Raw genomic sequence first — 13,668 nt, 5'->3', positions numbered from 1 at the left:
TTATAGTGCATGAAGTGATTTCTTACACCAGAGAATGACAGGTCGTTAACCCTGTAAATGCCCAGACTTTCATATTCTATTTAAATGCTTTTTCGTGTCTATTGAGATGTCTAAAATATCTAGATATTAGGTATCGTAGGTGTAACTACACCTATGTTATAAATTGCCCTAAGTAGATTGACACTCGAAACTACTAAATACTTAATCAAAACGTTGACTTAATCCGTAAAGTGTCTAACTCCATTTGGGTTTACGATACGGGTGATAGTAAAAACATTATAATTTAATCTTAAACGGAATGTATCGTTTTTAAAAATATTTTTTTGTTCAAATCAATAAATTCCCTTGATTGATTCGGCAGTCACCTTGTGGTAAAATGTATCCGTTTTTAATTTAAGTTTTACTTAATGAATACGGTGTTTGAAAATGATGCAGAATGCATCGACACATGTCGCTCACTCCTTTCAAGAACGTCATAAATAAAAAATCATCAATTTTCAGATGTGCATGTTTTCGGAATGCCCAGAAAATGTACTATATCCCAGCAAAAGAGGCATATTTTTGACTTAATATTTACGAGCTACATGGCAAAAAGTGTTGTTTTTGCATTTTGAAGAAAAGGTATTGTTTAAGTTTTTTTTAATATAAACTTAATATTTTTCAAATGGAGAAAAAACCTTCAGGTTTTACCTAAAAAGATCTCTTGCACAGTAAAAAGTTCAGTAAGTGGCTTGATATTTATTTTTAATACATTGTATTATATTTTTAAACTTTAAAAACGTTCTCCTGAAAAATCAAGTTTTTTGATTTATGACGTTCTTGAAAGGAGTGAGCGATGTGTCGCAATAGATTCTAAGAAAAATTGTTATTTACTAAGTAATACTTAAATTCAAAATCTATAAATTTCGTTGGATATTTGAATAAAAAATTAATTTTATATTTTCATTCTTCTTTGTGAAGAATGTTCGCATGGAGACAGACACCTTAGTAATAACCCGACGAGTAGTCGTTTTGTACGTGTTTAAATGAATAAATAAAAGATAAAATATATTCTCCAGAGTTGTATAGAAGTGTTTCGCTAACTTACCATATAATTCAGCAGGTTAAAGACCGTCGCCTGACACTTTGTTGTCTATAACATTGGTTGACATTGGCATGGCATTCAACAAAATAAATTTATTGCTTTAGGAGATAAGTTTTACCCATATCATTCCTACCTATATATAATGCATATATAGGTAGTGCTTACTGGCATTGTCCCAGTGTCGAAAGGGTATTACTAATTAAAACGTCCATGTGATTTTGACTTTCATAATGCACTTAACCGAACTAAGTAAAAACAATAGTAAATTGAAAAAAAAATCATCTTGCACTGACTATTTTCATAACTTCAATAAAAATTACAATTTGTTTTAACCGTTTGTACTCTATTTTTTTAACACGGAATACCAGCTACTTAAATGGGTGTTATGTAAAAATATGATGAAAAATATAATAGAGGATATTTTTAGATAATTAGGGAACTATTATATTTTTGGTAAGACAGTAAATATTTTTTTATGTTATTTATTGTTTCGACATTCACTTTGTGGTAAGACATGATTACATTATAAATAAAAGTTGTAGGTACGTTAAGAAATATATATTTCTGAAAATATAAGATTATTAATAAAATAAAATTTTGCATATTCTAAACTAACTCACTAACCTACCATCACGCCGCTTCCATAAGCTTGATCCCCAATGGAGTAGAAGCAGTCTAGTTCGTAGTTTAAGTGGTCTACTTCGAGGATTTGTGTACTCACCCACTTATTGATACACTAGAATTTTAATCATTTTCAAATGACTCAATAATTTTTCGTTTTTATTTTATTAAATAATTTTAAATACAATGTATGCGTTAAAAGAATATATATCCATCCCCAATAAAAGAGTTTATGACACCATTTCAGCGATTTTCTAGATGAATGTATGCCTATTGTTTATGTCGCCGCTGCGGCGCCATCGGAGTTTGAATGTTTTCTATGTCGCTGTGGTGGCGGCAACGGGGATTCAAAGGGTTAAAACACGATCTAATTTGATACACAATGATTTAAAACCCACAAATTTTCTGTAACTAAGAAAGGTAAATGAATTTAAAAAAAGTGCAAAAAAAAACTCGCCACGTTGACAACACATACCATTGTTGAAACCAAATATGGAGTAGCACCGAAAAAGCGGAACACGCGACAAGCACACTCGGACGGTAGAAAACCAATAACTGACCTTACTCAATTTGATAATATTCAGATTTTTTTAAAAGTAAGTAATTTAAATCTAGTCAGATAATTTACGTTTGTAGGTGAAAATTCGAGGGACGATTATACTGAAGAAAGACGTCATAAACATATTACTTATTACTTTATAAATATTTGTATGTATCTCTGGATCATACCTGACCCACGATGGCAGATTATATTTTTTTTTAATTTAATTTTCTTTTCGATAGTCCATAGCATTACTAAATATGTAATTTCGTGTATGGGATTTGACTACTTTTTCAATTGTTTAGAAATCCCTTTTTTACATAGTGTTACCCAGATTGACGCAACTTTTACATAATCTGATATAGTACTTTTCATCAAAAATAAAATTTACCCGTTGCTTTTCTTTCATATGTAAAATTACGTTGGCAAACTTTTTACAAAAGGTACCTACCTATCAACCTTTACTTGGGAAAGTAAAGGTTGGTTTTTATTATATGTAGAAGCCATAGCCATCTAGCGGCATTTCAAGTCATTTTTATAATGTATCTGAACTGATGGTGTTAATTCAAATTTAATCTTTCTACATTCATATTATACTGTATATCAAATATTCTTTATGGAAGGCATAAAAAATCCGCAAATATTTTCTTGAAATTTAATTGTTTTAATTGCGTTTTGAAATATTATAAAATAATGATTTCGTTCACGTCAGGTTTTCTCCATTTTCAAGTGATTGATTTCTTTTTTACCGATATTTATGTTTCACATTCTGCCGCCAGAGCGCGACAGTATTAAAAATGGAGGTTAGCGTCAACATGAGCAGCTGACAGACTGACGTTTCTTCTGAAAAAAAGCATAATATTTTATTATTCTGGGTCACAGTGCAATAATATGTTGGCGATTAAAAGAGCGCTTTGTATCATTGTGGCGTTATCAGTAGTTACAAGGTTAGTAATTAAAATATAAACCTGTTTTTATTGGAATGGAAATTCATTCTATTACTTTCATGCATAGGTTTTGCTTACTCGTTTTAATAATAAAATCTCATTATATTTCGCTATTTTTTTATCACGTTACGTGCTTATTTAACACATCTTTATGATTTTATTAAAGTTACATTAAAACTTCCTCTTAAGTCCCATTTCTTAAATGGCTTAAACTGGGTCAGCATATATTTTTTTAACATTGACCAAAATGCCTTTTTCCACTGTGATGTTATGACAGGATGTACTAACAATGCAACAAATTTCTCCTATAAAATAGTGTCAAATTAAGAAAATATAGCGATACATACTAAGTGAACGTAACATCAATTTTGCAAACATTTCGCTCACTCCTTTCAACAACGTCATATATCAAAAATCGTCGTCAATTTTCAGGTGTGCATGTTTTCGGAATGCCCAGAAAATGTACTATATCCCAGCAAAAGAGGCATGTTTTGAACTTAATATTTACCCGCTACAGGGCAGAAAATGTTACTTTTGCATTTTGAAGAAAATGTATTGTTTAATTATTTTTATAAATAAATGAAATATTTTTCACATGGAGAAAAAACCTTCAGGTTTTACCTAAAAAGATCTGTTGCACAGTAAAAAGTTCAATAAGTGGCTTGATATTTATTTTTAAAACATTGTATAATATTTTTAAACTTTAAAAACATTCTCCTGAAAAATCTAGTTTGTTGATTTATGACGTTGTCGAAAAGAGTGCACGATATGTAAGTGGTGATCATTTAATTTTGGCATCGAACAACAGCAGAAAAATTTGATACTGGAATAGTGGACATGTAGCCCTCCCTATAACTGCAACTTCCCCTGTAGAGATGTGTTTGCAACAGCTGCAAAAACTGTGCTCCTCAATGCACTCGCTACTTACTTTCTTCGTGCTACTACTTATTACATGCGAACATAGTGGATACACGGCTTAATGTACCACTAGTTTATAGGAGTTAGTATGTGAAATAATTTCGTTGATACATATTCAATAAATCTGTTTTGACCCATCAAAAAGAGGATTGAAAGTTTTTTTTTCCACTTATTGGATATTTAGCTATTCTTTAAATAATTTCTATTCTGTTTTACAATATAACTGGTGACACATACTCCTCTCAAGATTTACTGATTGAATTTCAAATTACTTTTATTCGTAAAAACTAATATTTTAAATCAGTAACTCTGGTTTCTTGACAATACGGATCAACAACCAGTATCAAAATGCTAGTTAGTTAAAAATAAAAGTTCAAAAGTAATGTTATGAATTACATCCCCTTGTAAAAAAATGTACTCTCTCTAATAACTTTTAAGAAACGTCTGAGACATTTACTCTCTATCATTAGAATCCTAACTGTCCATCAAACCTTATCCCTTAATTTTTCCCTCTACCTCCTTCCCTAAACTCCCTTTTTTCTTTGCCTTTCTTATTATCATCAATTTGCAATTCATGTTTTTTTTTATGTTCAACCCTCTGATTACAAACAGCTATATATGGTATTAAACATTTTGACCGATATCACTTGTCTTTTTTGGTTGGAAGGAAGATATTGTTTTTTAGTAATAAGCCAACTAAACAAACCAATGTACTTTTTCTTTTTCTGTACATGAAGTTTAAATAATTTTATTTATTGTTTCGGCATTAACTTTGTGGTAAGACATGATACAATGATTAAAGAAAACACTTCGTTTTTTACCACTTGAGTTTTATTATAGACTACATGTTTCAGAACTTCCATCATTCAGGTCTGTATAATAACATTATTATACAGACCTGAATGATGGAAGTTTAACTTCTGAAACATGTAGTCTATAATAAAACTCAAGTGGTAAAAAACGAAGTGTTTTCTTTAATCATTGTAAGTTTAAATAAATTTACACTACCACCCTGGTTATTTTATAGAGGTAAAACCCTCAATCACAATGATAAATATTTATGTATTTTATTTTTTGCATTGTTGCTAACGTAATTATATTTTCTCTTGCCATATTTAAATGATTCATCTTTTATCTCTAATTAAAAACGTTATCGTGTGTGGAGTGAGTCAATTATAGCATTGTCCCGAATGAAAGTTGTGGATTTGAGTCCACATATTTATGTGTATAAAGCAATATTTTACAATTGCGTCATGTGGATGCTTGACACATTTAATAAACAATCTGCTGTGCCTCATTGTTTCGCTTATTCAATGTGTCATTACTATACATTATTTACTTCTTCTGAATTACTAATATTTAATTTTAAAATGAATAAATGTTCCTACGGTAATACTTCTGCTCATTTAACGCACCATGAAGTGATCACAAATTATTTATTAGCGGTTTTTCACATCACAATTTTTGAGAGTTACGCACATTTAGGGACTGAGTAGGTGTATCGAGTAAGGCCAACAATACCAAAGCAAATTGAATAACGCCGAAGCAAAGCCGTGTAAAATTAGAGTATTTCTTCTTCTTCTGGCCTTTATCCAAACCTAATGATGCATAAAGCACTACATAATTTTATTACAATATTTCATTTGTCCTCTTCTTCTTGGTGGAGGCCTTGTGGCCTGTTTCTAAGAGAGATTAGCCTCCTGCGATGTTGATTCCTGGCTGTCAATCCATCTCTTTGGTGGTCTGCCCGGGAGTCGTCATTGTTTAATTTACCATCAATTGTATGAAGGTAAGGTGGTCAACCATGAGCTTCAATTACGTCAGTCCAGGGTAATATTAAATAAATTAGACCCAGATAATATTGAAGCCGGGCCAGTACGGTCAATAAATGTGAAAACCACTACAATTTAGAGGCGGACAAAAAACATTAGAGTAGGCCTTATAAATAACAAAGTTGAGTCAAATAATACCAAGGTAAGGCTGGCTAATGTTGAAATTAAGCTTAGTAATACCGAAGTAGGGTCAAATATGTATAAACATAGAACAATTAAAAAAAAAATTATTAACGTAAATTGTATACATTTATTTAAATCACAATTTTAAACATAGTCAAAAAAAAAAGTTGCAGAGACCCACCAAGCCACCTTGTGTGTCTTGTCGGTGGAGTTCTTTTTTAACAAATTTTTATTGTTTTTAACCATTTTAACCTAATTTAATTTATTATTAGATTAAAACCAATATTTTTAGCTTTTCCACTTTTTTTATTTGACCAGCGACCGGGTTTCGTCGTTACCGACATCATCAGACTGATCACCAGTCTGATGATGTCGGTAACGACGAAACCCGGTCGCTGGTCAAATAAAAAAAAGTGGAAAAGCTAAAAATATTGGTTTTAATCTAATAATAAATTAAAAATGCAATTCCATCACAAAGTGTCAGTGGATAATATAAACCTAATTTACACACAAAAAAGAGAGAAAAATTAAGAATATAAACATTTTACAATTTTCATAAAATTAACTCTTGATCATTCACCATTCCTTTATTTTGCCTTTGTTCCATATTTTATTTTGACCTCTAACATCCGTCGGCAACAAATTAAAAATGTTCAGAACGATATATTGCAGTGTTCGACTCCCATTTTTATTGTTGATTCTTGGATTCATCTAAATGATACCAAACTATAGCAGAATAACACTGAAATAGATATAAAGAACACCAAAGTATGGATAAATAATATAGAGCCAAACAACACCGAATAATGATGAAATTCAGATAAATAATAAATTTTAAATATCAATTAAACAATTTTCAGTATTATGTACCGCACATTGTCTTGTAATCTAAAGCCATGGCAAATATCGTAGAAAAAGAAATAAACTCATTAGCAGGATCATTTAGTAGCTGAGTTGATTGTAATGAGGTGTTATAATTATATCAATATAGATAAAGAAGATATTGATATGGTAATAAAGTCTGGTTAAATCCGCCATTTGTGTAACCTACTTACTTACTTCAGCCTTCTTCTTGTGCAGTATTGAACCGAGGCCTTTCTCTTTGACTTCCACAGTTGTCTTTTGGAAGCAACTCTCTTCCAGTGCAGGCCCGCCACTTTTTAATGTCATCAGATGATCTTGTCTGGGGCCTACCCACCCTTCTGCGTCCTATTCTAGGCCTCCAGTCATCAGTCAAGCACCTTTTTCGTCCATCTATCCTCAGACCACATGACCTGCCCAGCCTTTTAATCCGCGATTCTTCGAATCACATCTGTTACATTGGTCTTTTCCCTTATCCAAACATTCATTTTTCAGTTCCTAAAGGATATGTTTAGGGATATGCTAACCATTTGTTTAAAACAAACCGAAGTTGTTGTTCTTCTTCTTTTTCATGAGCCTCTGACCTCCACTGCTGGATATAGGCCTCTTTGCCTTCTTTCCATTTCCTCCGGTTGTTTGCTGCTTGCAGCCAGTTTTTACCCCCCACAGCGACTTTGTCGTCGGACCATCTCTTTTGGGGTCTTCCAACATCTCTCCGTAACAACATTCATCGTAAAATTCTTGGGGTCCATCTTGTGGGGTATTGTCTTGCAATATGTCCTGCCCATTGCCATTGTTATAAGGTCTTCTTCTTCTTCTTCTTTTTGTAGATCCTAGGGATCTGTTTGTGCCTCCGCGTGTCGCTCTTGGGATGTTGACTCCCAGCTGTCTTTCCATTTTTTCGGAAGTCTGCGTCCTTCAGGGTTACTTTGAAGGGCGATACGTGGAAGTCTGTCTTCTGTTATCTGTTATAAGGTGATTTAGTTTATTGTTATAAAATTCCAGCGCAGAAGATGAGATAAGCAATGTATCGGAACACGAGTGGGATGTGTTGATTTTCACTCAACACTGGCCGGCTACTGTTTGCTTGGACTGGAAGAAGAAAGGACCGGACCGCTCCTGCACGCTGCCCTCGCAGAAGGACGCCTGGACCATCCACGGTATATGGCCAACCAAGCTTGGAACCATTGGACCAGGGTTCTGCAATAATTCATGGCACTTCAATCCTTCTCTTCTGGAGCCGATTGAGAAACAGCTAGAGCAAAATTGGATCAATATTGAGAAAGGTAATTATAAAGTATATTACTCATCCTGGCCAGGGCTACGAGTCCATATGGAAATTAACGTTTCAGCTATGTAGTGTAGATATCTTTAACTTCACATTAACTTACAACATTTCGAGTGTGTCCAAATAGTGTGGACACACTCAAAATGTTGTAAATAAATTTACTGGTCAAATTATAAGCTGAAATAAAAAATTTAAAGGATATTTTCTAGCGTTTCTCATGTATGTGAATATAATCCATGATTTCAACCTCACACACAAATGAAAGAGTTTCTGCTCAGTAAGAAATTCTTAAATAAATTAAATAAAATCATTGTGTTGCTGGGTAAAGTGCACCAATTTACTATCCATACCTAGCAAGTCAGATAAGAATTTGAGAGCAAAAAATATTAATTATAATTGATAGAGAGTTAATATTATTAGGTCACCTTCATTTTTGGGTTAATGACACTGAACATTTATATGAAGGGGTCATGAAAGTGATTTATTAAAGCTTTTTAATTTATCAATGTATTTATTAATGTTATAAGTATACTATATTATTACGGGGCTCGGGTATAGGTAATAATAACTCGTAATTAGGATGCAATCGGTTTATTCAACAGGTCGCCATGACAGTACAATGACAAGTGTATGCAGTCTTCCCTGCCTCAATCTCATAAGGGATAACGTAAACATTCCCCGCGTACACCCCGTCCTGCCCCAAGCGGGCGCTTGGGGTCACAGTTCATGTTGCTAGAATTATTGCGCCGTAACAATATTATAGTATATATACTAGTGTCATTATATGGTTGACATCAAATTTTAAAAAAAAATGTTTTTTTTATTGTTGTAGTCCAAACGTGGAAGAGATGTTTGAAATAAAAATAGTTGGCATGAATGTCACTTTTTTTCCAAATACATATAAATGTATATATGTAGTACCTTTTTTATGAGTACCTAATAATGTAGGCCATGTGACATTAGCTCTAGGGTGGCAAATTGAATGAAGACCAAGATGCCCAAACAAAATTATTCCAAAATATTAAGGAATTTGAATATTTTCAACAGCAGGCTGTACATACAGTCTGTTCACAGTTATTTTACCTGTAGTTTTTTTTTTAATTATTTATACCGCCGAATAAATAATTTTAAAAAAATGTTCACAGTTATTTTACCTCTAGTTTTTATTTTTTATTATTTATACTGCCAAATAAATAATTAAAAAAAAAAACTAGAGGTAAAATAACTGTGAACAGGCTGTACTTGCGGTGATCCAGAAATTCTCATCCAATTAATTTGAGAAATTTCGTTTGGACAACAAAGTTATAGCGCTTTGAATGAAAAGTTGCTTATTTTGACATAGTCACGAATAGGTGATATGGGCGATAATGTAATTATTAACTAATTTTCTAATTCTCTAACTTTTTTATATTATTTTATGCCCAATGCCTATGATGCCTCCTTCGGTGAACATTAGACCAATTCTATTTTAATATGCCAAAGTTTAAAAAAAAATCTGTTACTTACATAGATATCGTCCCAAATATACAGTATGTGCAAAGTCGCTGAAACTGGTCTATGATTGAAATATACAAACTTCTTATGTGTCTGCAATGGTCATATTATATAGAACCCTGAAGGTATTGCCTTCTTCGGTGAAAATTAGACCAATTTTATTTTAAAACATATAAATAAATAAAAAAAACGCATAAAAATGTGATACAATAATGAAATCACATTTTTAATGTTTCGTAAGAACATGGGCTGTCTATTAGATCTATTAGTATGTTACCCAAATACTTTGTCTTGAATTTTAAATATTAACTGGTTTTTTTTATTTTTTGAACACTGTTGTGTTAATTGTCAATGTCTTCAAATATTTCAGAAACACCGCTTTACTCCTTCTGGAAGCACGAATGGACCAAGCATGGCACGTGTGCCGCTGTCTTACCTTACCTGGATAGCGAAACCAAATACTTCGGACAAGGACTGCACTGGCTACAGCTCTACTCCATGTCCAATATTCTCCAGAAGTCCGGATTCGTTCCGGACTCCGACCAAGCTTACGGAGCCGAAGATATGTACAATGCCATAAAGAAGAAAATAGGGAAGAATCCGGGCATGTACTGCGAAGTGGATCCGGAGACAGGGAAGTCGTATATCTTTGAGATCAGAATCTGCTTCGACAAGAATTTGGAGTTGGTCGATTGCGACGGGATAAAAACAGAAAACGAAGAATCCTACGGCACGTTGCTTCACTGCGATCCATCCATACCGGTTACCTACATAGACATCGTCCCAAATGTACAATATGCGCAGAGCCGCTGGGACTGGCCACTGATAGAAATATACAAATTTGTTATGTGGCTGCAATGGTTCACTATATAGAACCCAGTTTCACAATGTGATAGATAGTATTGATGAATTAACTGATTTTTATTTTAACATAACCGCTCATTTGATTTTACATATCAGCCAAACATAGTCAAATTCGCTTGCTTTAAAAATTAAATATCAATCACAAAAAAATATGAACTTATAAATTAATTTTTTGGAATGCTTACAAATTCAATTTGATGTTCGGTCAATGTAAGATGATTTAAAAAAATATTGTTAGGTGAATTAAAATATACAACGATACCTTGGCTATCTATATTTGTCATTTAATGAGGGTATTTGTGGTACATTTAAGCATTTACATTCACTTTTTTAAAGAACTTCGGTCTTTCTAAGATCCACTGTCATAAACAAAAAAGGAAAAAGAAGCTTTATGAACCATTTTTACTTTTACATTAATATTTACAATCACTTGCATTTTATTTCACTAATATCATTTCACTGCTTTCAATGTCTTATCATATCATTACCAGTGTAAGTAATATCTTAAAAACTTGCAATAAAATGTGCAATAAAATGGCGCATGCAATATCATGAATTTTGATTTCATTCATAAATATTTTAACTAGTTCAAAGAATAAATCAACTTTTATAATTTTTTTAATTGTATTTTAAATGTATCTTTGTAGAAACATTAAATGTGCAATGAACTTTACTTTACATTTTTACAGTGCAATAACTTTCGACGGCATAATATTTGACAATTTATAATACAAAAATGTATATCAATTAAATGAAATTTGATTTTTTACCATAATGGCTTATTTGCATAATATTATATCTATTAATTTATTAACATGTATGTTTTTTATTACATGCTTGTATTTTTTTCACAGCCTTAAGATTTTTAAATTATACCATTTGGTCAATATGAATTTCGAACGGCCTACATGAATTTTTTTTTTATTTGCAATTTCATAAACGAAGCATTAATATTTTGAATGCACTTCAATTACGGTTGTGATACTGAGGTAATGAGAGTTTACTTTCCAAATTATGTGACATTTTTTGTTTTTGTTTGTACAGGTATTTGATGTAAATTTGATGATTTCAAGTTCCTAATGAGGATATGATGAAATAAATTTTTAAATATATATAAATAAGTTTCATGTATTTGCTTTTGTTTTCTAGTTTGAAAATTATCTCCTGTGTACAATTTTTATAGAAATAAACTACATATTGTCTCCTGGGGGTATATTTCATACACCATTTACAAAAACAAAACCAAAAATACATATAGTATTTTGACTACTTCAAAATTTGAGCAAAAATATTTATTTTGTAAGCAAATATCTCAATTTAAAAATTATAAAAATGGTAATTTTCTCCTCAGAAAATCAATGATTAAAATCCTATACATATTCAATAAATTAAGAGAAAAATAACTGACTATTTAAATTTGTCACATCACGAGAAAATAAAACTATTCTTGCCAATAGATTTCTCTTAACTTCCCGGTTTACATATCGCTCACTCCTTTCAAGAACGTCATAAATCAAAAAACTTGATTTTTCAGGAGAACGTTTTTAAATTTTAAGAATATAATACAATGTATAAAAAATAAATATCAAGCCACTTATTGAACTTTTTACTTTGCAACACATCTTTTTAAGTAAAACCTGAAGGTTTTTTCTCCGTTTGAAAAATATCAAGTATATTTAAAAAAATAATTAAACAATCTTTTTCTTCAAAATGCAAAAACAACACTTTCTGCCCTGTAGCGGGTAAATATTAAGTTAAAAATATGCCTCTTTTGCTGGGATAAAGTACATTTTTTGGGCATTCCGAAAACATGCACAACTGAAAATTGACGATTTTTGATTTATGACGTTCTTGAAAGGAGTGAGCGATATGTGTCCGTGTTGTTCTGACTGGACATCAGATTATGCATAAAACACTTATTTTTTCCTTTAATGTGATGATTCATATTATAAGAGTGATTTTACTATTTTCCTTTGTTAAAAACTCTTAAGAAAAAACCTCTTACAAAGATTTTCTAAATGGTCTTGGGCCAAACAAACCCTCAGGTGATGATATGTATAAATTTACGATAAAAATCAGCAACAGATACGCTTTTATAAATATTGAAGCAATTTATTTAATTCATTGTTCCACTAATTAGCCAGACAATTAACACTTACAATAAGATATTTTTATAAATATCAATGTATAGATTTTTTTTATTTACTTTTTATTTACAGCTTGATTTTTATAGAACTAATGTTCTAAAAATCAGCTTCCTAAGGGTCGGTTTTTAACCCTAATCTTTTCGATTAAATAAACCTTAGTTTTAACCTAATTTTTACATCAATGTTAAAAGGACATAATAAAATGCGAAAGAGATACGAAAACTGGGTATGTAACCGTCTTCCTTTTAATTTCACTGAAAACTTAAGGTTTAAACATAAGAGGGATGGGAAATTAGGTCTCTTGTTAGCTCAAGGAAGGAGTTATGCAGGACTAGTAAAAATGTGTTAAATCTCTTGAATAGTCTAAAGTAGGCACACACTAATATAAAAATCATAATGTCAGGGTTTATAGAGCTCCATTATTTGTAAAAGAATTTATAAGATTTCAGAAATGAGTCTCTGGTGTATTTAAAAAAAATGCATAGTTAAAAGTGAAACTAAACTATTTACCGTCAGTATTGCCGCTAGTGCTCAATTAGACAAAATATATTGATTATTGTCATGTATTTGGTATTGTTACCTTACTATTTCATGAAATGTTATGTAAATACATAATTATATAATAATTTACCATGTTTCTTACAAATATACATAAATACATGCCATTTTGTTTGTTTTTAATTTGCTCGCCAACTTCCCAATCCAATTTTTATTCAACAACAACAAAAAATTAATAAAAACATAACAAACAATATTCAAGGCGTATATATTAAAAGTAAGCAAGAAGACTTTAAGGTGTAGAAAAATCCCGCTTCAGAAAACTCCTTCGGACACATGGAACAGATCAATATCCAATGTGATTTTGTTTAACATAGCGGTATCTCTCCCTACAGGCATAACCATTGGCAGGTTGGTCCTGTATATATGAATGTGAAACAATCTATGCTG

At 31.5% G+C, this 13,668-nt stretch overlaps 1 protein-coding gene across 1 annotated transcript; it reads left to right on the top strand.

Annotated features, from left to right (window-relative positions):
• Positions 1–3,111: 3,111 nt before the first annotated feature.
• RNaseX25 (Ribonuclease X25) lies at positions 3,112–12,258 on the top strand. Its single transcript, XM_088265835.1, has 3 exons — positions 3,112–3,193; positions 7,933–8,213; positions 10,080–12,258. The coding sequence occupies exons 1-3, from the start codon at positions 3,138–3,140 to the stop codon at positions 10,580–10,582; spliced, it is 840 nt and encodes a 279-aa protein (XP_088121961.1). The 5' UTR covers positions 3,112–3,137; the 3' UTR covers positions 10,583–12,258.
• The last annotated feature ends 1,410 nt before the right edge of the window (positions 12,259–13,668 follow it).

This window comes from Brachycentrus maculatus, unplaced genomic scaffold, assembly GCF_059751285.1.
Source record: "Brachycentrus maculatus isolate JH-2025_06_01 unplaced genomic scaffold, ASM5975128v1 h1tg000258l, whole genome shotgun sequence".
Classification (NCBI taxonomy): domain Eukaryota; kingdom Metazoa; phylum Arthropoda; class Insecta; order Trichoptera; family Brachycentridae; genus Brachycentrus; species Brachycentrus maculatus.
Note: the sequence above shows the minus strand (reverse complement) of the source record. Positions and strands in the feature narration are given on the sequence as shown.

Bases quoted from the DNA above. Each gene is read 5' to 3' on its own strand.
- RNaseX25 (XM_088265835.1), top strand. From the start codon at position 3,138: ATGTTGGCGATTAAAAGAGCGCTTTGTATCATTGTGGCGTTATCAGTA. The intron at 3,194-7,932 runs GTTAGTAATTAA...ATAAAATTCCAG, and splicing joins GCGTTATCAGTAGTTACAAG to CGCAGAAGATGAGATAAGCA. The intron at 8,214-10,079 runs GTAATTATAAAG...CAAATATTTCAG, and splicing joins TTGGATCAATATTGAGAAAG to AAACACCGCTTTACTCCTTC.